The sequence below is a fragment of the Gobius niger genome (genome assembly GCF_951799975.1).
Source record: "Gobius niger genome assembly, chromosome: 15".
NCBI lineage: Eukaryota > Metazoa > Chordata > Actinopteri > Gobiiformes > Gobiidae > Gobius > Gobius niger.
In genome coordinates this window covers 9128765-9148819 of record NC_136866.1, presented here as the reverse complement: position 1 = coordinate 9148819, position 20055 = coordinate 9128765, and the positions used below count along the sequence as shown (strand labels likewise).

The following is a 20055-nucleotide window of genomic DNA, read 5'->3' as shown; positions in this document are numbered from 1 at the left end:
AGCCGCAGTGCAGCGCCGGGGGCCATCTCCAGATGTGGAGCCAGGCTGATGGTCAGAATCACCTGGCTGGAGGATCCACCTATTCATGTTTTAATATTATTATTATCAATAATAACCCTAACCCCTCTAATTTGGATATACAGGCACATCAAGTAATTGCTGATTTGTTGATGCATTGCTAAAATCTTCAATGTAATAAAATACTTTATTGTAACCAATCAGGGTACACGATAATCTGTACACTATATTTAATCATAGCAGCAAAGATTCTCAAAAGTCACTGTCCATCTACTTCAGATTGGCCGGTTGCTCACATGATGTTGGCCAGCAGAGGCGAGTAGTACTCAGCTACTTTTGGAAGTAATTGTAGTTATTGCACTTTGAGTAGTTTTAAAATATGGTACTTTTTTCTTTCTACTTGAGTAATATTATATGAAGTATCTGTACTTTTACATGAGTAAAAACGATAGTTACCGGTTCCACAGTAAATCTTGAAGTGGCAAACGCTTCATGTTGACACATTAAATAAATGTAGTTTGTTTAAATACTTTATTCTTATATTTTTAAGGCATTAACCCAGCAGAGCCTGTTCTGCAGAGAAAAGGTGCCTGTAAATGAGTGTGTTTATTCAAGAAGTAATTTACGCAAGTTTTAATTGTTTAATTTTTCTCAACACAAAAAGGCTAAATGCACTGTTAATGATTAAAGCTACACAATGGAACATCCCAGTTTATGTCGCAACATCACAATAAAAGTCAAAACGTAAACAAACATGATCGTAACACAGTCTATCTGCACCTAATACAGTGAGTTTTCAATGTAAAGTATTTGGAAGCGGACCAAACATATTAAACCTTATGTTTGGCTGCCTGTGTGTGTGTATGTGCGTCCTGTTATTACACTATTTATGACATACATGACTCAATAAAGGACAGGCATTACTCTTAAGTTCTATTCATTTAGGTAGAGATTTCACAGTCTGTCGGAATGCTAAACTTATTCAATGACAGTATCTCATGAAAAGACACATCTGCTAAACCTGGAGTGTGTCATTCTTCCTCCGTGGTACAGACTTCTGGATCTGACGAGCGCGAGACCCCAGTCCCAGAGACTGCAGGGACTCCGTGAGGTAATCCGGAGTTGGAGACACGCACAGCATCAGGAGCATCTTAGCGTCGCCTCCTGGTGGTTAGAACGAGACAAACAAAGAGAACAATATCAAAAACTAAATTGAATAAATTAAAACAAGACTAGAAAAAAACAGGACTTTAGGGACTGGAGTTGGAGTAATATTATCTGTAACACCTTTGGCTGTATTATAGAGAAAAAAAGTGTGCATGACATGTTTACGCCTAACGCTACAAAGAAGGTTTTTATCCTATTGTCAAACTTAACAGAGTGCATTACCAATGGAATCCTGAAGGAGGTGGGTGAGTTTGCTGTTCCTGTAGGGTATGTGTGGCCTGTGTTCAGCCAGAGCTCCCAGGACGTCCGACAGGGCACAGAGGGAGCGGTTTATACAGGACACCTCCCACAGGCCAGGGCCCGACACTCCAGACATCCCTGCAGAATAAAGAAAAAGCTATACTGAAATACTCTTTACGCCCACTGTAAAATGGGAAAAGTACAGATTATCTGTTTGTAATTTGAAATGATTTAACCGCCCTTAAAAAAATATTTTAAAGGCTCTACCATCCAATGTCTTATGCCAAGTTGAGTCATTTGAAATCACCAACTTACCAGCACACTCGCTCCCAGCCAGGTCCACCAGCTGCAGTTTAGTCCTGAAGGTGTCCTGTGTGATTCTGTGATGTGGGGAGAGACGGGGTGAGCGGGACGGAGAGGGACAGGGGGAAGGACAGGGGGAGAGGCAAGGGGAGGGACAAGGGGAGGAAGCTGGGCTCAAAAGAAGCTCATCAGGGGAATAACGAGCACCAGGGTTAGCTCGACGACATTGAGGACTCCATAACTGCTTTTTGCTGGAGCTGAGCCTGTCCTTTTTAGCACTCTGTAATCGACGAGCTAAAAGATCGGAGAAATTATATTTGTGCTACAAAACAGAAATACAGAACATGAAGTGGTTATCCTCACCTAGAGCCAGTGCATTGGGGCTTTTAGATGAAATGGTGAGAGAGACGATGAGGTGAGAGCGAGAGGAGTCTGCGTGGATAAGAGTGGAACAGTGGGCTCTGAGCTTCAACACTTTGTTGACAAAATGCATCACCTCTGCAGTACTATTCACAGGCCTGTTAAAGAATAGACATGGGGCGAAATTTCAATAAATGAGCTTAAACTACCCGGACTAATTACTAAAATAGTATTTACACTAATAAGTGTTATTGCTGCGCTGTACTGACTCATTTGTGAGGCCAGGGACATGACTCTCTCCCGTCGAACTGGTGACAACTTCGCGCCTCTGTCCCACTCTATTTCCTTGCTCGTCCTGGGACAGCAGGTCAAATACCTCATTGTTGTAGACCTCCATCACTGACACCTCCACTGTGTGGTTCTCTGATGGCTTTTCAGAAATCAACCTGGACACAGAAGTGAGTGACATGTACATAATATTTTCACCCAAACGACTAAACATATTATATATTAAGGTAATCATTATTACTTTGAGTGTTTCATAATAAGACAGTATAAGAACATTAAGGAGGCAATGACTGGCGATATTTTTTGCCTGTTCCGTCAAACAAAAGTCTTACAGTAAAAAATAAAAAGTGAGCATAATCTCTCCTAATATTTGTGTAGTGCTAGATCGGGTCTCACCGGAACAGCTCTGCAGCTGCTTTGGGGATGACTCCCTGCTGCGCCTCCTGCTGTGTCCCAGAGAGCAGCTCCAGAGGCTCTGAGCCCAGCATTGTGTGAGTTTTTCCACTGCCAGTCTGTCCGTACGCCATGATGCACACGTTATATCTGCAGGCCAAAACAGCAAGGTACAGTGGTATAATCAGCTACAGTTGTCAAGTATAGTAAACGTTTTTGGTATTATATAAAATCTCTTTTTGTTAAGTTTACTAATTTTAGTCACAAGAAAAACATCGGAGTAGCGTAGCAGGGCAATTTTTAGTATACATTGTGGAACACTTGTTCAATTCTTGAGATTTTTGAGGACTTTTTCCAGCCCCAGACAGCAAGAAAAACTCTAATTATATAGCTCCTTTCACAGACATAGTCACAAAGCACTTCACATGAGACAATTTTACATTTACTCCATACTCGGTGGTGTTCAGTTTCCTCTGGGCGAGACAGAAGTGCTGTCGCGACTGCACACATCTAACCGCCATCATGCATTCACGCACACACGTCATTCATCCTGGCCCATTGTACATGTTTTCAGTGATAAGGGAAACCAGGTTCCCCCGGAGGAAACCTTTGCAGTCACGGGGAGAACATGCAAACTCCACACAGAAAGGCCCAGGTGGGAATCGAACCCAGGACTTTCTAGCTGTGCCTGTGCATTTTAAACTGAAATTCTCTTTGCCAAGAGTTTTTTTGATCTACAAAGACCAAACTTACCCATCCAACAAAGATGTAAGAAGTGGTTTGAGTTCATCAAATATTGCATTTTGAGAATCTTCTGGCCCATGCACTCTATGGAGGAAAAAAAAATTATCAGATAAATGCTGAGTAATACATTTTTATTTATATGTTTTATTCCCTGTTACCTTTCAAACTCAAAAAGCTTGTTTTGCACTGTCATCCCTGTTTTTATGCCGTTTACCATCACGGTGTCCTTAAACCATCAACACAGGCATAAGCCCAAAGACATCACAGGAGATTTGACACATGAAGTTATTAGTATTTCACTCACATCACTAACTGCATGGATGACTTCCTCCACTGGCGCGTGCCTGGAGATAATGTTAAACAGATAATTACTCCATGATGGGTGCCAGGCTGCAGAATCACAGCTGCAAGACTCACCCTGATCCAGATGTGGAGGGCTGGTGATGGTCGAAGGGTAGAACAGGGCGCACTCTACAATGCACTCGAATGTTCCCTCTGAGCTCCTATAGCAAATACAAGGGGGTCAGAACGTTTCCAGACTTGAACCTGAACCAACAATATAATGTAAAAAGGCCTCTTTACTGAAAGCATGCATAACACCTTACCACAAGAGTATTATGGAGCTCCTTTCTCCTTTGCCTTTCAGTTTTGCACCGTTCCCTTTCCTCCTCTAGAGAGCGCTCTAGGGCTGAAACTCTGTCTTGCAAAACTAACCAAGGCAGCAAGGTAAGGTTAGTCAATGTTTATTAACACAAGCCAATAAAACATGCAGTATATTTTAGCTTATATGAGTTTTTTGTTTTAATGCTGTGGTCCAGTAAAGTGCTTTGGGCAACTTTAAACTCAAGGGAAAGGATTAGGGGAAATTTATGCAGTAGCTCAAAAAACAATCACACCTTAAAGGGAGTGAGAATATATGTACGTAAGTGAACCAAACCTTGGGATATGGAAACACTGCCAAAATATATGAGTATATATTCTTTGTTTCAATAAAACAAAGAGGCCTATGTCTCCTCTTGTCACTAAGATGTAATGTGAAGCACTTACTTTGAACTCCATCTCCTCCACCGGCTTGTGATACTTTGTCCAAAAGCTGCTTGCTCTGCTCCTCCAGATCAGAGGCAAAGCTGACATAAACTCCAAAAATCTCACTTAATTCATGTTTCAAATCCTGAAAAGAAGAAAAAAGCTTCTTTTTTTGGTGACACCTTATTAGAAAACATAATTCATTAGTGAAACTATACCTGGACTTCACAAAGGAGCTTAGTAAGGCTGGATTTGTTTATATTTTGTGCAGGATACTTCAGAGCAGTATCGTCTTTCACTTGACTCTGAAGTTTGCCAGTGCACTAAAATAAATTGGGGGGGGGCAGATTATATATTTTTTCTTATGTTGACTCTTATTTGCTGTTTAGTGCAACGACTTTCTTACCTCTGCAAGCCTTAAATGAAGAATCGCATTCTTAGTCTCCAATTCTAATATCCGTTCCTCTTTACTCTGTGATGAACGAGAAAAAAAAGAAAAGCTAAATATATCACAGCAACTATAAATTGACAGGTGCACAACAAGAGGCCTTCGGCGTAATACTCTACATCTCTTTTGAGACTTACCCGCAGTTTGTGCTCCAGCAAATGCACTTGATGCGCATACACTCGGTCCCTGTTCACAAAAAGCGGCATTTTTTTCTTTTCAAGCGGCTCGTTGTGAGACCTATCTATAGCACTGTCAGCTTCCTCCTCAGATAACAAGAAGTGCGTTTTAAAGTAGCTTAATCCGATTAAGAAGACAACTCTCCCCTGCCAATCCTTACAGCAAACCACGAAATGTGCCTCATAAACGTCTTTAAGATCTGTTTTTTTTATCAACCACACCCTTGAAAGTAGCTCAGCAATTCGATGCATAATTAAAGCAACATCCATGTTTTGTTTGGAATATTAAATTGGGTAAACTCTGCGGTAATAGAACTTTACCCGTAGGGGGCAGCAAAGCATCGCGTGAGTCACGTGTCCAGTAAACAAAGCAGAAGAAGAAAAGCACTTCCTTGTTGTCTGCACTGTTCAGTGAACAGGGAAAATTGGCAACAAAATGCCCAAATTTAAAGACAAAAAGCGAGAAAATTACAGTGTCGCTTCTGAGGTAAGATGTCAAAACCCTCCCATATTATCTTTTATTATTTTTTTTATTATTTTTTTTGCATTTACATCTGACTGCCTGATGATGCTACAAAAGAGAGAACTGTGTTGCTGGCTTTATGGTGCATTAGCGATGTCCAGTGAATAGTAAGAGATTTGCTTTAAAACGTGCTCAGATCGACCGGCTGGAGGAGCGGCGCGCGCGGTGTCGAGATAACCTGGACCAGGCAGAGTTCAGACACAGACGGGTGACGCTGTCCGAAAAGGAAAGGTCTGTGAGACTTTACTCGCTATGTACTTTCCATCTAAACTGCAATACTGCGCCACGTAACAATCTTCCCCTTCTTGCTTCTTTCTTAGGCAGGACCTGGAGGAAGAAATGTCCATTATGAACGACAGAGTGCAGAAATTAGGTAGTGTGCCTGTGCTCCAAATGAAACAAGGGGAAATATAACAACGTTTTCTCCTGTGGTTTGATTGAATGAACTTCTTTTCTTCTAGACCAGGAGCTGCAGGTGTTGAGAGGAGAGAACCGGAGGAACATGGTGCTGTCTGTCGCTCTGTTGGCCGTGAGCGCTCTCTTCTATTATGTTTTCGTCTACTGTGAAGAGTCAGACCAATCCTGATGTATCCAACTGCGGACACCCTCCGTGGACTGAAGGGGACAGCTCCGTGTCAGATTCTCTTGGGAGTATGCAAGGGTGATGCGTCATTCTGCCTCCAGGGGGCGTCTTTGGCTAACCATTGAACTTTCATAAACCGTATGGAAGTTGTCCTGCTCCAAAAGAGGGAACCAGCCAAAGGGAAATATTACTTAGACTTATTACGCAAATGCAATGCATGTTTTTCTACTTTACAAAATCCAAAAGTGCTGATATGAAACTAATGGGTAACACTTAGAATAATTGAAGGCCCTGTGCTTGTTGTTGTTCCTCGTTTTGTTAAGAATTGGGATGTGATGGGAGAAAGTAAGCAACGAGTTTGGACACACGCGACAATTTAATCTTTTAACCCAACCCGAACCGAGCACATTTTCTCCGGTTTGACTTTACCCAAATCTAAAAACCAAAAACGGAAGCGGAAAATGGAACAAAAGTGCAACAAAAAAGTGATTGAAAAAGTGACGACGAAAACACAACAAAGAACAAAATGTCAAAGTGACGACAACGCAGCAACAACGCGAGGAAAAGGATCCTTCTAGATTAGTTCTGTAGGTCTTAGCTTTCAAATGAAACGTTACTCTGGCCTATAGGCTGTAACCTTTTAGATTTGGGTAACGCTCAGCTGGAGAAAATACGAACAACGAAGGCAAGCAAAGTGAAGAAAAATATCAGGTATAGGGCCTTTAAGTCATTCGTTTCATGCTCATTTTGTTTTGTTTACACTCTCAAGAATGTAACTGCATGAGACAGGCTCCACTCATGTGTAACGAATAACCAAATTGACATTTTGTCCATGGAGAGCCATCGTGTTAGTGTTTGTGTTGTCAATAGTTGCTTCATTGTCACACCGAAACGCACAGACTGAACTTGTAACGCTTACATAACTTACATCAATAAATGCTGCTAATTTTGTATACTTTGCTTACTCTGGTTATGACATTCAGGCGTGGATGTAACCAGTGCTTGACCCAGTTTATCTGAATGCATGGACCTTAATAAAAAAAAAAACACTGTACTACTGTGTTGTGTAACTGCAGTTCTTATGTTGAACGAATATTGCACATATTTAAACCCCCCCATTGCAATTATACCACTATTTTCTGCCGTGGAGTCACCAGGGAGATCCTTTGTTTTGGCGGCCTTTCAGTGAGACGCGTGGCAGGACAGCTCACCCACTAATTGTTGGTGTGTGATCCCTCCCACTCAGCATTATCATAAACACAGGCCATGTTCCGCCCGCACAATACTCTGGTAAAACAAATGTAACCAAGCTTATTATGCAACAGCTCTGAAGAAGATTATGGTCAGAAAATGTGAGCAATTATTTGATCATAAGTATTGCTACTGAATTCGAGCAAATCTAGTGCGAAGCTGCTGTCATATTTAACACAATAACAAATTTTGCAGGAAACATAATATTAGCCTAGTGTTAAAAGCATCTGACCTTGAAGAATTGCAGAAAACATTTTGGGAGGGAACAACAAAATGCCAGACGTCACATTGCATTGAGCTGCAATTTGATATTTTTGAACTGGAGGGTGAGACCCCATCAAGTTGGATTTCTAGTCTAGCCTGATGAGAGCCAAGACTATTTGCATAAGAATGTAAAAACTATATTAATAAGAGTATATTTAAATGGAATTACTGTTCTGCATGACGGCTGAATAGTCTCATGTTGTTAATCCGACACAGTGGGTTGAGTCACCATCATGGGTACTCATTTTGTAGAGATCTTAAGTTGGTGGACTCCACGTGATGCTGTCGTGAGTCACTGAAGGGGCACATTTCTAATGGATAAAGTAGGAGGTGTTCTTACAAATGAACAGGACAATTAGAAAAATGAGTTGGAAGACTGAGGGCTGCTGCTTTTAATGGCAGCAGCCCAGGATGAAAAAGAACTCAATAATAGCCACGGAATGATAAGTTCTGGGTTTGTGATAGAAAAATTGATGAAGTGCGTCCTCTTATGAACAGAAATAAGGGTCTAAACTAAAGAAAGTAACTAATACAACGCATGAAGAGGTCTCCAGCAGCATGAATGAATAGTCATACATGCTCGGCTTGAGCAGTTTGTCCTCATAATCTACTCACTATCTTGAAGGTCAAAGCAACCCCATTTTACTCTGGGAAGTATTAAGACTTTTAATGTCTTTTTGGGAACAGCATCTCCAATGAAGCAGGTAAAAATAAATGTTTGGTCATGGTGACCAGCACTAAAAATATGATGGCATGACATTATCATTGGCTTCTGTTGTGGTTTTATTTAAATAAATGCATTTTCTAAATGAGCCATTTGATTGAAAGGTTTAAAATGGGTAAACAGTGGCAGCAACAGACTGAGGTGATTTACACCGTAAACAAATCATGTACTGGCAGTTTAACAAAATAATGTGCATAATATGTCAATAATTACAGTATGCTTTAGATTTGCTTTGGCCAAGTCCCCCATTTCCAAAGTCCTGTTTCTCAGTCTGATCAACCTGGTCTGTGGAGAATCCAAGTCAGAGGCACCTGATGACGAAGTACAAGTAAACAATCACTTTATTTTATTGTCTAAGCATTTCATTTAACCAGTATTTTTTAAGTAATTCTGCTCTAAGACAAATGTTTTCAATCCATAATCAGTACTGGGTTATTTTAGTGCCAAAACATTTTGCCTCACTTTTAGAGACAGCTGGACATTTCTAGCTCTAGACATTTGACTTGAAATGAGAAACTAAACTTATTACTCAACTTATTACGTCTTTGACAATGACAACACATACCATCTGTGCTGAGCAACACCAAACGCTCTAGTCAGCGTGTGCGACTCCATGCACTGTCATTATTATAAATGAATGGCTGCATACTTTGGTAATTGCTTACTTAGCTGCAGAGCTCGCCCATTATCAAGAATTGCATAACTCAATGTATTTCTGAAGAATACTCTAATGGACATGAAATAAGCAGGACTTTTGTAATTCTTCAGCAGCACTGCCAACACAACACATAAAGTCATCTTTATTTTACGAGTATACATTGGTTCCAGCTCACCTTGTGGTCTCTTGGCTACTACTACAAAATGTTACACTTACTGGCCAAACTCCTACAATAAGGTGGAATAATGATGACGTTCACTAAAGTGCAGAATGATTAGTGGTTTTATATAACTGTTTCCAAGTAATTACAAAAGACTTGTTACATAATCATATCGTGAAACGGCACTGATTATCCCAGGAAATTCTAAAAACGGGACAGGGAGTGTTCCTCAAAGTCCCCGATGTGAAAATGCACGGCACCGGAGAGTTGTGACAGTTTTATTGGTCTCGTGGACAAACAAGTCTCGGGCCGGTGACCACAGACAACATCTGTCGCATGGAGAAAAATACTCAGAGAACAAACAGGCCAGTGTGCAGTCCATTAGTGAGCCACCTTTTACCTCAGTGAGTGCTCGACACACAGACCACTACAGGGAGGAGGCCCCTGTGGTGTTTGTGCAGGAGAGTGAGAGACACGCTAATAGTGAAAATAGTGTCAAAGCCCTTTAAAACACAGGACTTTATGATGCTCTTTTTCACCGCAGCAGCACAACCAAAAGCCTCCTCAGTGTCCAGAGATGCAGGCATGTCTATCCAGTAGTCTCTTCATTGCCCCTCCCTCATCTGTCTGTGTCTCTTTAGTTCATTTGAATTGAAATGATGTCATGCTGGGATTGGCCTGTGTGTGTGAAATGAACATAAATGTTGACTCCTGTAATAACTGCTGTTTCGCGTGGACGCCGCACTTTGATGTGCCCCACCAGCTGCGGTTCTGCTCCTCTGTGGCCTCCTGCGAAGCTCTACCTGTGCAAACAGCGCTGCCTGATAAAGCGCCGCGTTTCTGCTGCCAGATTCATTTAGTCATCACGGTCGGCACGGCGCGCTGAGGTTTGCAGACAGACTTATCTTCTCACCAAACTCACACACACCTCCACGTGCCGAGCGCCATCTGCACACACTCTCCAAAATCATCCAAAAGGGAACCGAGGCGGCGGTAGGGCTTCATTTCCTCCACTTGTCAGCAGCATCTGAAATGATATCTGATAAAAAAAAAACATGCAATCTCTGGAGACTGAGAAGGAAAGTAAGTTTAAGCTGCTCTTACTGCAGCTTGAGGGAAAATTGAATGTTTTCACTTGGCTTCCACCTTTGGCTGTTCCATCCACTTGGTTAAGAAATGGGGACAGTTTTGTCACATACAACACATAGAGAATACATAGAGTTCATTTGCAAAAACAGATGTGCCATTGAAAAAACTCAACGTATGCTTCAACATTTCTCTTTACATAGCAGTGTTTTTCATTACCAGATTTGATTCAGTCCCATAAAAATATGAAGTCACTTGTTCTTAATTAAATTCACACAACTTTAGCTTCATAAGTGGCATCTGTTGCGTGGAATAAACGGAGATATCTGCTTTTGCAAATTGTGTTTGTCATCTTTCTATCCCACAAAGTATATTATTTGGTAAGAACCTTGGAAATTGGAAGTTTACTTTGTTCCTTTGGGCTGTAAGTACTTACGTTTTTCACCAAATGTCTTTCTACTCATTATTCAGGTCAATACTTTTACCTTGTACTTGTACTAGTAATATTATTTTGCAAGGTTACTCCTCCTCAACAGTTGTTTTGGCTAAAAGATCAACCTCTTGTAAGTTTCTCAATGTATTCCTCTGCTGTTTCAAATTTCTCATGAGGCTCTTTTCACTTATATAGTCTCCGTAGAGCAACTGTTTGTGCATGCCCATAGGAGTTGTCCATTGTTGTAGAGATTTTCTAAGTCGTCAACCGGACTTGGCTGTAAGAGTTAAGGACATTTTTGCCTCACTTCACCTCCAACAGCCCAATCCAGCTGACGTCTTGTTGTTGTGTTTTGTCATTGTTTCACGGTTCTTTAGTCAGAACTATAATGATGTCTTTACACGTTGCATCCTCCCTTCAGGTGATGCACGTGTATAGCTGTTTTCTACAGTACAGTTCTACAATTCTGAAAGTGAGGAAAGAGGAAAGGCAGGCACATGCCGCGAGGCTTCTCACTGGTGACTGACTCACGCACACAGTGTTCGCAGCTGAACGTGTGTCTGGTGTTAAATGGAGCTATTTTCAAGACCTGGCAGTTGCTTTCACAGCCATTAGTCTCATCAAACAAATCACAGGTGCAGCACTCAGGGAAAGGGCGGACAGGAAAAAAAAACGTGTGATCAACTTAAGGCTTGGGTGCATGTCTTTATTTTGTTGTAGAAAATGTACAGCAAAGAAGACAATACAGTACTGGATAGAAAATGGCACTCGCACACTTTGAACACTACATTGGCTATACAATACTGCTTTGGCCCTTCCATAAACAAAACAATAAATAAAGTGCAAAACTGTCCATTTCAACATTCACATAGTTTCATTGTTCACAGCGTGTTCACAATCTCATTGACATAAAGTGCTGAGATACAGAAGTAGCATCGCACCCTCATGGTCCATTTGTTTTTTGTTTTGTTTTTCTGTCGGTGCAACATTTTACAAAAGCAACAGCACCTCAGACTTCACTTGGCGACCTGGAGCGGTACACGCCGTTGGCTTGAAAGCAGCCGCAGAGAAGCATGTATATGGAGCGTTGGATCTCTGCGTTCCGGTAGGCGTATATGATGGGATTGATCATGGAGTTGTACGTGGCGGGCAGTAACGTGGCATAGGTGTAGATGGCCGGGTAGTGCCGCTCCCCGACCAGACAGTAGATGGCAAAGGGAAGCCAGCTGGCACCAAACGTCCCGAGTATAATGGCCAGCGTGGAGACCCCCTTTTTGGTGGCAACGTAGTGAGATGTGGCGAAAAAGTGCTGCTGGAGGGCTATCTGGTGGGCGTGGTGGCACACGATCTTGCAGATTTTAAAGTACAGGGTGAGCATGAGGATAAAAATGCAGAAGAATGACACTGCCAGAAGTGTAAGGTTACTCCTAGTTAGGGGGCGGACGATGCTGCACGTCGTGGGTTCTTCTAAGCAGTTCCAACCTAAAACGGGAAGCAAGCCCAAAAAGAGAGACACCCCCCATGTCCCCACCAGCATTAGATGGACGTACTGCAGTGTCTTTTCAGAGAAGTAAGTCAGGGCATTGTACAGGGAGAAATACCGGTCCACAGTGATGGCCAAAAGGCTGCTAATAGATGCAGTGAACGAAGCCACCAGAAAGCCGACAGTGATCAGGCTTATGGTTTCGGATGAGACGACGTACTGAAAGACAAAGTTCAGGATTAATCCCATGCCGGCGAGCAGATCGGCTGTGGCCAGGGAACCGATGAGCACAAACATGGGCGTCCGCAGAGTGGGGGTGTAAAAGATAATGGCGACGACTATGGCATTTTCACAGGCGATGACGGTGCCGGACAAGCACAGCATGATGTCCCATGGGTTAATGGGGAAGTCCAGGGGGGCGGTGGAGAACTCTAGGCTGCTGTTCTGCTGAGGGGAGTCCACCTCGGGCCAGGACAGCCCCTCGCCTGCCCCCGGAGCTGCAGAGGAGTCGTTGACAATCAGCGACTCGTTCATCGCTCCACGCGGTCCTCGGTTTCACCTGTAATGAAAGGATCAAGAATGGGATGAGCTTTGATTGCACAGCGAGACATATTGTCGACTCAGAAATAGATCAGACATCATTTTATTGTTCAAACATCGATAAAGAAAAAAACCTTTATTTTATTTTAAAAAATTCTTTTGGGAAAATGTGACTGAAATCTAAGTAATTTTGTACATGTTTGTGTGTATTAGTGTATTAGATCATGCAGCAGACTTGTGTTCACTGTGCCCTCACATTCTGTGCCTTCACTGTGTCCTGTGTTTTTTATGTACAATTGCACTCTGTCAGCAAACACAGTTTCTAATAGTGATTTTGAGTCTTGTTTGATAGAACTTTTTCTTGTGCGTTTGTAGAAAGCCTGGTGCTGTCCATGGTGCTGAACTAACACTGAGTCACTTGTTACAGCCACTCTCCCACACATCATAAGCGCCGGCTCCAGAACAAACTGACTGTTAGATTATCAAAAGAGTGCAACTCGAGATTCTCATCATTAAACTGTATTGGAAAATGTCAAACTGAGGGTGCAAACATTTGAATATGAGGTCGCAGTGCACCCTTTTGCACCTCTGCAGATTTGTTCACTCACCTCCGTGGCAAAACTAATGCGCTGAGATTTTCGGAAACTTGAGATGCGCTCTCCGGTGCTGGACCTGAAGCTGAATCAGGAAAAACAACAGGTATCTCCTCTTAGACGGCTTCGAGTCAATCCCGTGCTGTTGCTGTGCTCCCCGTGCGTGGGGCAAGCCGCCTGGGCTGGGACGGAGAGAGGCATTGACCGCTGCACGGCTCGAGGAAAGGATATTGAATGTGAGGAGGAGAGAGAAGAGACAGAGCGAGCGAGACGCCACGAGGCGCTTTAAAACCCGGTGACGTCAAGACGCACGGATGAAATGTGAGATAATACGCGCATTATCCAGTTTGCGACATGATTGTCTTCAGTTAGACTTTGTTTGCATGGAATGGAAGTGAAGGCCTAATTAGCTTTGGGGAAACTACCCTATTACGTTCTCCTGCAAGAAATAAAATGCTGCTAAAGTTTGATATGATACATAGCTGCTCTGTAACGTTTTTATTTATCTTTCTTTGTTTAAAAACTCATGCCTGTACAAACCTACTTAAAAAGTGCGATGGTTTTGCTGCAGGAGAACTTCAGACATGGCTACAATATGTGAGGCCACTTTGAAACAGCTCAAATACACTTTTCTCTATGTGAATAAAACCACACATAGAATGCACTGGTCTCAAAATGTTTATTGTGGTCAACATGATGCTTTACACGTGGGAATGAGGGACATGAAGTCCAAACTATCTCAACATAACAGTGCCCTAATATATTTAATTTACTCTCTCTCTTATCCTTCCTTCTGTGCTGCTGAAGTATAGGCCTTTCTTGAAAGGGGCAGCAGGCGAACACTGTGCAGCGCCCAAGAACCCATCTCCAGCTCTTGAAGTTGCTCGATAAAGAACATGCTGGGAGCTGACTGGAAACAATCCGCTACTGGAATGAATAGCACTCACTTAAACCATAGGGAGAATATGTAAGACTCCATCTGGTCTGTGGGGCAATAGTGCAACTAATCAGTGTCCGTCCTCTCAAATTGTTATTCAATCTTCCCATATGTTTTAGGAATCTATAGGAAAAATCTCAGACCAAGTTGCCTGCAGACCACCGTGGTAGGCGTGCTGTATGTTGAAGCGTGTATTGTTATTGGCTGAACCGTGGAGTCGCATTCATTCACAACAAATATCAAATACATGACATTATCACCATGCATATTGACTAACTGAATGTTCCCTTTCAAAACAGAGTCTCATCAGAGTTAGTACCCCATTGTGGGACAAATTTTGCATGTTTCTGAGAAACACAGGCCAAAAATAACCCTGGTAAAAATCCCTTTATTCATACACCTCGTGCTGCTGAGAGCTCTGAGTAACAAGACACCAGCTCTTAGGAAGAAAAACACACTTCAGAACAGCAGCATTTTGCTTTTTATTAATGTACACATGATACAAGCTTTTATGATGTTGCCTTTGTGAACTCGACAGCATGTGTTTTTACCCTGGAAGAAATCCAAGCTGCTGTGAACATTCTGGACTAAACTATACACAAAATATGGCTTCACAGCACACAAACACACCCACGTGGTGGAGAGTGGGCAGTTCACATAATATCAAGTGTGTCTGGCCTTCTGAAGTCACAGCGCGGCAAATGTCACCATGACCTGGATTTCTGATGCCTCTGTTGTTGTTCTGCCCCTTTCAATGCAAGAGAGATTTAAAATGATGACAAAACATAAGGTTGACATATCCAATGGGGCAGTGGGTCATGGGGCAAGAAAATAAAAGTGAGAAGTTGCATAAAACCTTTGGTTCTTTTAGCAAACCTATATATTCTATGTCATCGTCTGGATAATATTTACATGGGGAAATTGTGAAAGGTTGGAAGCTGACAACAATATAGAGCCAACAGTTTGCCTCATAAGCAGAGATGAACTCTATTGTCAAACGGCCAGTGAGTTCTGGACACATGAGCCTGTACACTCTGCAGAGAAGTCCAGCACAATATTCAAGAGCTCATTGTGCCAATTTAATGCACTGTGTGTTATATAAACCCCCATATAAAGGGCGACAGTGAAATACATGGTAGAGTGGGCTGTCTCATAATCGGAAAGTTGCTGCATCAAATCCTGATTCCCGTTGGTGCAGACTGTTGTCGTGTTCTTAAGCAAGATGGCGCTGATTTACAGCCTTCCTTGTGCACCCCAGGGCAGCTGTGACTGCAACAGCTTCCTGCCACAGTGTAGTGCTTTGAGCAGCTAGTTCAGTGCAATACAAATGGGAGCACTTACTGTAAAGAAATGTAGGTGGAGAGGTCGCACTGCAAACCATTTTCCTTTGAAGAAGAAAATCTGCAACTCAAGGTCTAAAACATTTTAAGGCTGTGAAGGCTACACAGGCTACACAGTAGCTTTCTCATGGCAGTACACAATATTTTACTCACATGCACAAGCAACATGAGTAAACAGACTCACGAGGCACTGGAGCCCAGACCACTTGTCAGTCCCACTGTGTGGATATAGATGTTTTGTGTAGCACCGGGGTTTGAAATTCGAGCATTAGACAGAGGGTGTGAACATGTAAGTGAAAGAGAGCGGAAAGAGGAAAAAGGGATGGAAAAAAAGGCATAATGGCCGCAGGATGGAAAGAACAAAGAGAGGGGGAACAATTACAGAAGCGCTGATCAGATCCGTTACAATAATTAGAACAGAAAGAACAACAATAGGCAACACGCCATTAAGGTATTATCACATTACTTTAATTAAATGTGCAGAACATCATCGTATAGTGGTTTTGGCAGCTAAGAAACAGAAATGGTAAAGGCACATAAATAAAAAAGATAAAAAGTATAAATATGAAACTAAAAACAACCATTTTACTAAAACTTATTTGTACCCTATAAATGTAAAAGTGTTAAAACACAACATATCATTGTTAGCTTTTAAGCATTCCAGATAAAAAGAAAGATGTTCTGTCCATGTCAAACCAGCTCTTCTTCTCTCACATGTATCTGTTCTTGACGTACTCGCGGTACATCAGCATGTCCTCTCGACACAGCGCCCTCAGCTGGCCCTGCCCCGTCAACACATGCCGCTCAAACACGTCCCGACTGTCTGTGTCCACCTGCGGCGCCAACACCTCGAACACGCTGTCCTCTGGGAAACTGGACACTGCCTCTCTGAGCCACAAACACACAAGAACATTTGATTGACACAAATATTGATTTCATTTCAATGCCTGAGTTCTCGTGGATGTCGTGTCTCCCAGAACCTGTCGGTCAAAGCTAAATGTATTCTCAGCAAAAATTAGAAGTTGCTCAAACCGTCCGATTTCATAAACCAATATCTGAGTGCTCATTTGTGACTGTGAATCTAAAGTTGACTTTTTGTTTGCCTGACTGGTCAGAGGAGGACCTTTACCGAGGGAGCCATTGACACAAGGCCTCCAGGGAATAAAAGCACATGATATAACAAGGTCTGAGAATAACACTGTTGCACAATGCCAGGTTCACCTGTAGCCCCCTGTGACCCAAACATGAGGCAAGGTGATAAAAGAGACTGAGAAGAGGGAGGGACCCAGTTATTTGAACATATCTCTCTGTAAACACCTTTTAATTTCAGTCACTACTGTGAGCTGCATTTGATGCCTGATAGAGAGAGAAAAGACTAAAAAGAAAGAAATGACCAGCGAATGCTTGTATTGGCTATTGGCACATTGCCGGTCCACGTGTCTCTGGCTCTGAGTGTAGCTGCGACCAGCGAGTCGAACAGAGCGCAGGAGGACACAGCAGACTCTGAAATAGCCAGGGCAAGAACAAGGAAAAGAGCGGTTGAGTAAAAAGAAAAGAAGATCCAGCAGCGCACAGCCAAACTTCTCAGAGGGCACTTAAGCACTCAACCTTCCCATGGCCTCGGCAGATGTTAAGTGCTTCTAAATGCAGCTCACGTGACTAAACATCTCTCATCGACGCAAATCTTTTAGTTGGTGATGAGCATGGAATTACTCACAGGCCAAGGATGTTTGAATGGTTGAAGTCTTCATTTTTCTCCACCCGGTGCTGGTTCTCACCCAGATGAGCAAAGCTGCAAAACAAAGGAAATCAAAGGTGTTTTCACTGTTGGATTTCTATTTTATTTGGCGTCAGGACCTTGAGAGAAAATATCAGTTGAACTGAGCTTTCATCAATCATTTTTTACCTGCACATTAATAGAGGTTACCGGTGTATTACTGTCTCATGTCTATGTTTTCAGTATGTTGGTTTTGTTATTGTCTGTGCTGCAGGGACTGGAGATAGAAATTAACCACATAGGCTATACTGTAGCTTATGTACAAATACAAAATGAGTGTATTACCTATCTGTCTTTTTCACTCATTTGATAATACAGTGGTTCTCAGTCTGTATTTGATCGTCCAAGGTATAAACGTTATCTAAACAGGGTCTGAAATAGAACTACATATACTAATCTTACATCTATGACCAAAGCATAAATAAAATGATCTCAAATCTTTGAATTTAAACGGCCCAGTGGCGCAGTGGTTAGTGCTCGTTCATGCTATTGGTTGATGCCGATATGCACGGACGATATTTTCAGTCAATTTTCCAAATGTCTACGATCCTGAGTATGAAGTTTCTAAACTGTAAAATGTGTCAGTGCTGAACTGTGACAGCAGGGGGCGCTTCATTAGGGGCATGATAAATCAGCCCTATTATGTTCAGTAGGTGCTTCAGTGGGTACTTCAAAATCATCAGATTCCAAAACAGAAGATTTTGGCGGCATTATATCGGCCGATAGCTAATATTGTAAAATATATCGGCCGGTTGATATATTGATATATTTGTCGACCTCTAAAAAACAATACACACCAAAGAAGAAAGATTAATTTTGCTTTCTTTGACACTAAAAGGAATTTTAATATGTTTTCAGTATGCATGGAAATGTTTATTTGAAACAGGAAGTAATCGACTAGGATTAATTGGTGCTAACACACGAGCAGGAAAACTCATTATAGAAAATCCATCAATTTCAATAAGGTAAATGTCTAATTGTTAATGCAAAATGGGGTTACATGAGGTATTTGGGTTTCCTCAGGTCTCCCCAGTGTTTGGCATCCAATCTGAAACTTTCCCAAATGTTATTTCTGTGGCGCAAAGACAATAATAATCAAGAGTTAAGAGTTCCCTCTGGCTGTTGCTTAGGATTTTAATATGAATGCATTGATTAGCCCCGGCTTCCCCTAACTAACACATTTGGAGACTTTCCAACACCTGATAATAACACCCCCCCATAATAACACTTTTACCCAGATGTTTTTGGGTAAAAGTGATGCATGTACAAATGCCCAAAAAAGGGTTAAAACTTGCACACTTAAACGTTTGCAGTGTGAGAAATAAACTTGCCGAATTATCTGAGATTTTAGAAAACAATAATTTTCATATCTTAGCATTGACAGAAACACATCTTGATTCATCTTTCTCTGATAATGCAGTCTTGGTTCAGGGCTATAATATCTTTCGGAAAGATCGAAATAAGCACGGAGGTGGGGTTGCCATATACATCCAGAATCATATACCAGTAAAATTGAGAAAAGATCTTATGCGTGACAGTGTGGAGGCTCTCTGGTTGCAAGTGCACCTTCCACATATTAAACCAGTGCTGGTAGGATGCTGCTATAGACCACCAAGTGCAAGTGCTACTTACTTCAGTGAATTGTGTCATATGGTTGACTATGTCTGTGATTTGGGAAATGAAATTTACCTATTGGGTGATTTTAATATAAACTGGATGTCAGCAGATTGTCACCTAAAGAAGCAACTTTTAAATGTCACTGATGCAGGAAACCTAGAACAAGTTGTAGACAAACCAACTAGAATACATTACAACAGCTGTGGTAAAAGAACATCTACCTGTATAGATCTTATTTTTACTAATGTAAAGGACATGTGCACAAAAGGATTGTCTGTCTCTGTTGGTTTCAGTGACCATCATATGGTGGCTATAAATAGGAAAACAAAAGTGCCAAAAGGTAAACCCACTGTTGTCTATAAAAGATCTTATAAAAACTTTTGTCAGAGAACATACTGCAATGATATTGAAAACATATGTTGGGCTGATGTGTATAAGGAAGATCACCCAGACCAGGCACTACAAGTTTTTGAAAATCTATTATATCCAATAATTAACAAACATGCTCCTATAATAAAATGTACAGTGAGAAAGAAAAGAGCATCTTGGATAGATGCAGAACTGCGCAGCCATATGAAAGACAGAGATACAGCTAAACAAACAGCAAATAGAACAGGTCTGAAAGAGGACTGGGAAACATACTGTAAACTACGAAATAGAGTGACCAGTATGAACAGGAAAAAGAAAAAGGAACATTTTCAACAGAATATAAGGGAAAATTTAAAGGATGGGAAGAAATTGTGGGCAACTATTAACAATATATTGGGGAAACAGTCTAGTCGAACACCTGCTTTTGTTGAAACAGAAAATAAATTTTTGACTAAACCTAGTGAAATAGCAAATTACTTTAATAATGTATTTATTGATAAGGTGGACAAACTCCGAATAAATATACCAATTTATAACTCTGTAAGAAAAACTCA

At 41.7% G+C, this 20055-nt stretch overlaps 4 protein-coding genes across 4 annotated transcripts in view; 1 reads left to right on the top strand and 3 right to left on the bottom strand.

Annotated features, from left to right (window-relative positions):
* Window positions 1-717: 717 nt before the first annotated feature.
* On the bottom strand, window positions 718-5193 carry kif25 (kinesin family member 25; the record flags this gene model as incomplete). The annotated part of the gene is made up of 15 exons (XM_079572376.1): window positions 718-1182; window positions 1408-1563; window positions 1741-2022; window positions 2092-2246; window positions 2358-2534; window positions 2773-2919; window positions 3523-3597; window positions 3672-3739; window positions 3818-3857; window positions 3931-4016; window positions 4119-4222; window positions 4561-4684; window positions 4758-4862; window positions 4946-5011; window positions 5125-5193. The coding sequence occupies 15 exons, from the start codon at window positions 5191-5193 to the stop codon at window positions 1034-1036; spliced, it is 1803 nt and encodes a 600-aa protein (XP_079428502.1). The 3' UTR covers window positions 718-1033.
* A 328-nt stretch (window positions 5194-5521) lies between these two features.
* ccdc167 (coiled-coil domain containing 167) lies at window positions 5522-6582 on the top strand. Its single transcript, XM_079572342.1, has 4 exons — window positions 5522-5650; window positions 5823-5917; window positions 6007-6059; window positions 6148-6582. Exons 1-4 carry the CDS (start codon window positions 5600-5602, stop codon window positions 6270-6272), a joined length of 324 nt encoding a protein of 107 aa, XP_079428468.1. The 5' UTR covers window positions 5522-5599; the 3' UTR covers window positions 6273-6582.
* Window positions 6583-11540: 4958 nt separating this feature from the next.
* On the bottom strand, window positions 11541-13717 carry gpr6 (G protein-coupled receptor 6). Its single transcript, XM_079571962.1, has 2 exons — window positions 13477-13717; window positions 11541-12887 (listed from the first exon to the last, which is right to left on the bottom strand). Exon 2 carries the CDS (start codon window positions 12860-12862, stop codon window positions 11855-11857), a length of 1008 nt encoding a protein of 335 aa, XP_079428088.1. The 5' UTR covers window positions 12863-12887; window positions 13477-13717; the 3' UTR covers window positions 11541-11854.
* Window positions 13718-15861: 2144 nt separating this feature from the next.
* fig4a (FIG4 phosphoinositide 5-phosphatase a) overlaps window positions 15862-20055 on the bottom strand; it is a 36717-nt gene continuing 32523 nt past the window's right edge. Inside the window, exons 22-23 of the mRNA XM_079571956.1 lie at window positions 17456-17530; window positions 15862-16626 (exon numbers count right to left, since the gene is read on the bottom strand). Of these exons, the coding sequence (XP_079428082.1) occupies window positions 16449-16626; window positions 17456-17530 (253 nt within the window). The 3' untranslated portion in view covers window positions 15862-16448. The remainder of the gene's footprint in view (window positions 16627-17455; window positions 17531-20055) is intronic.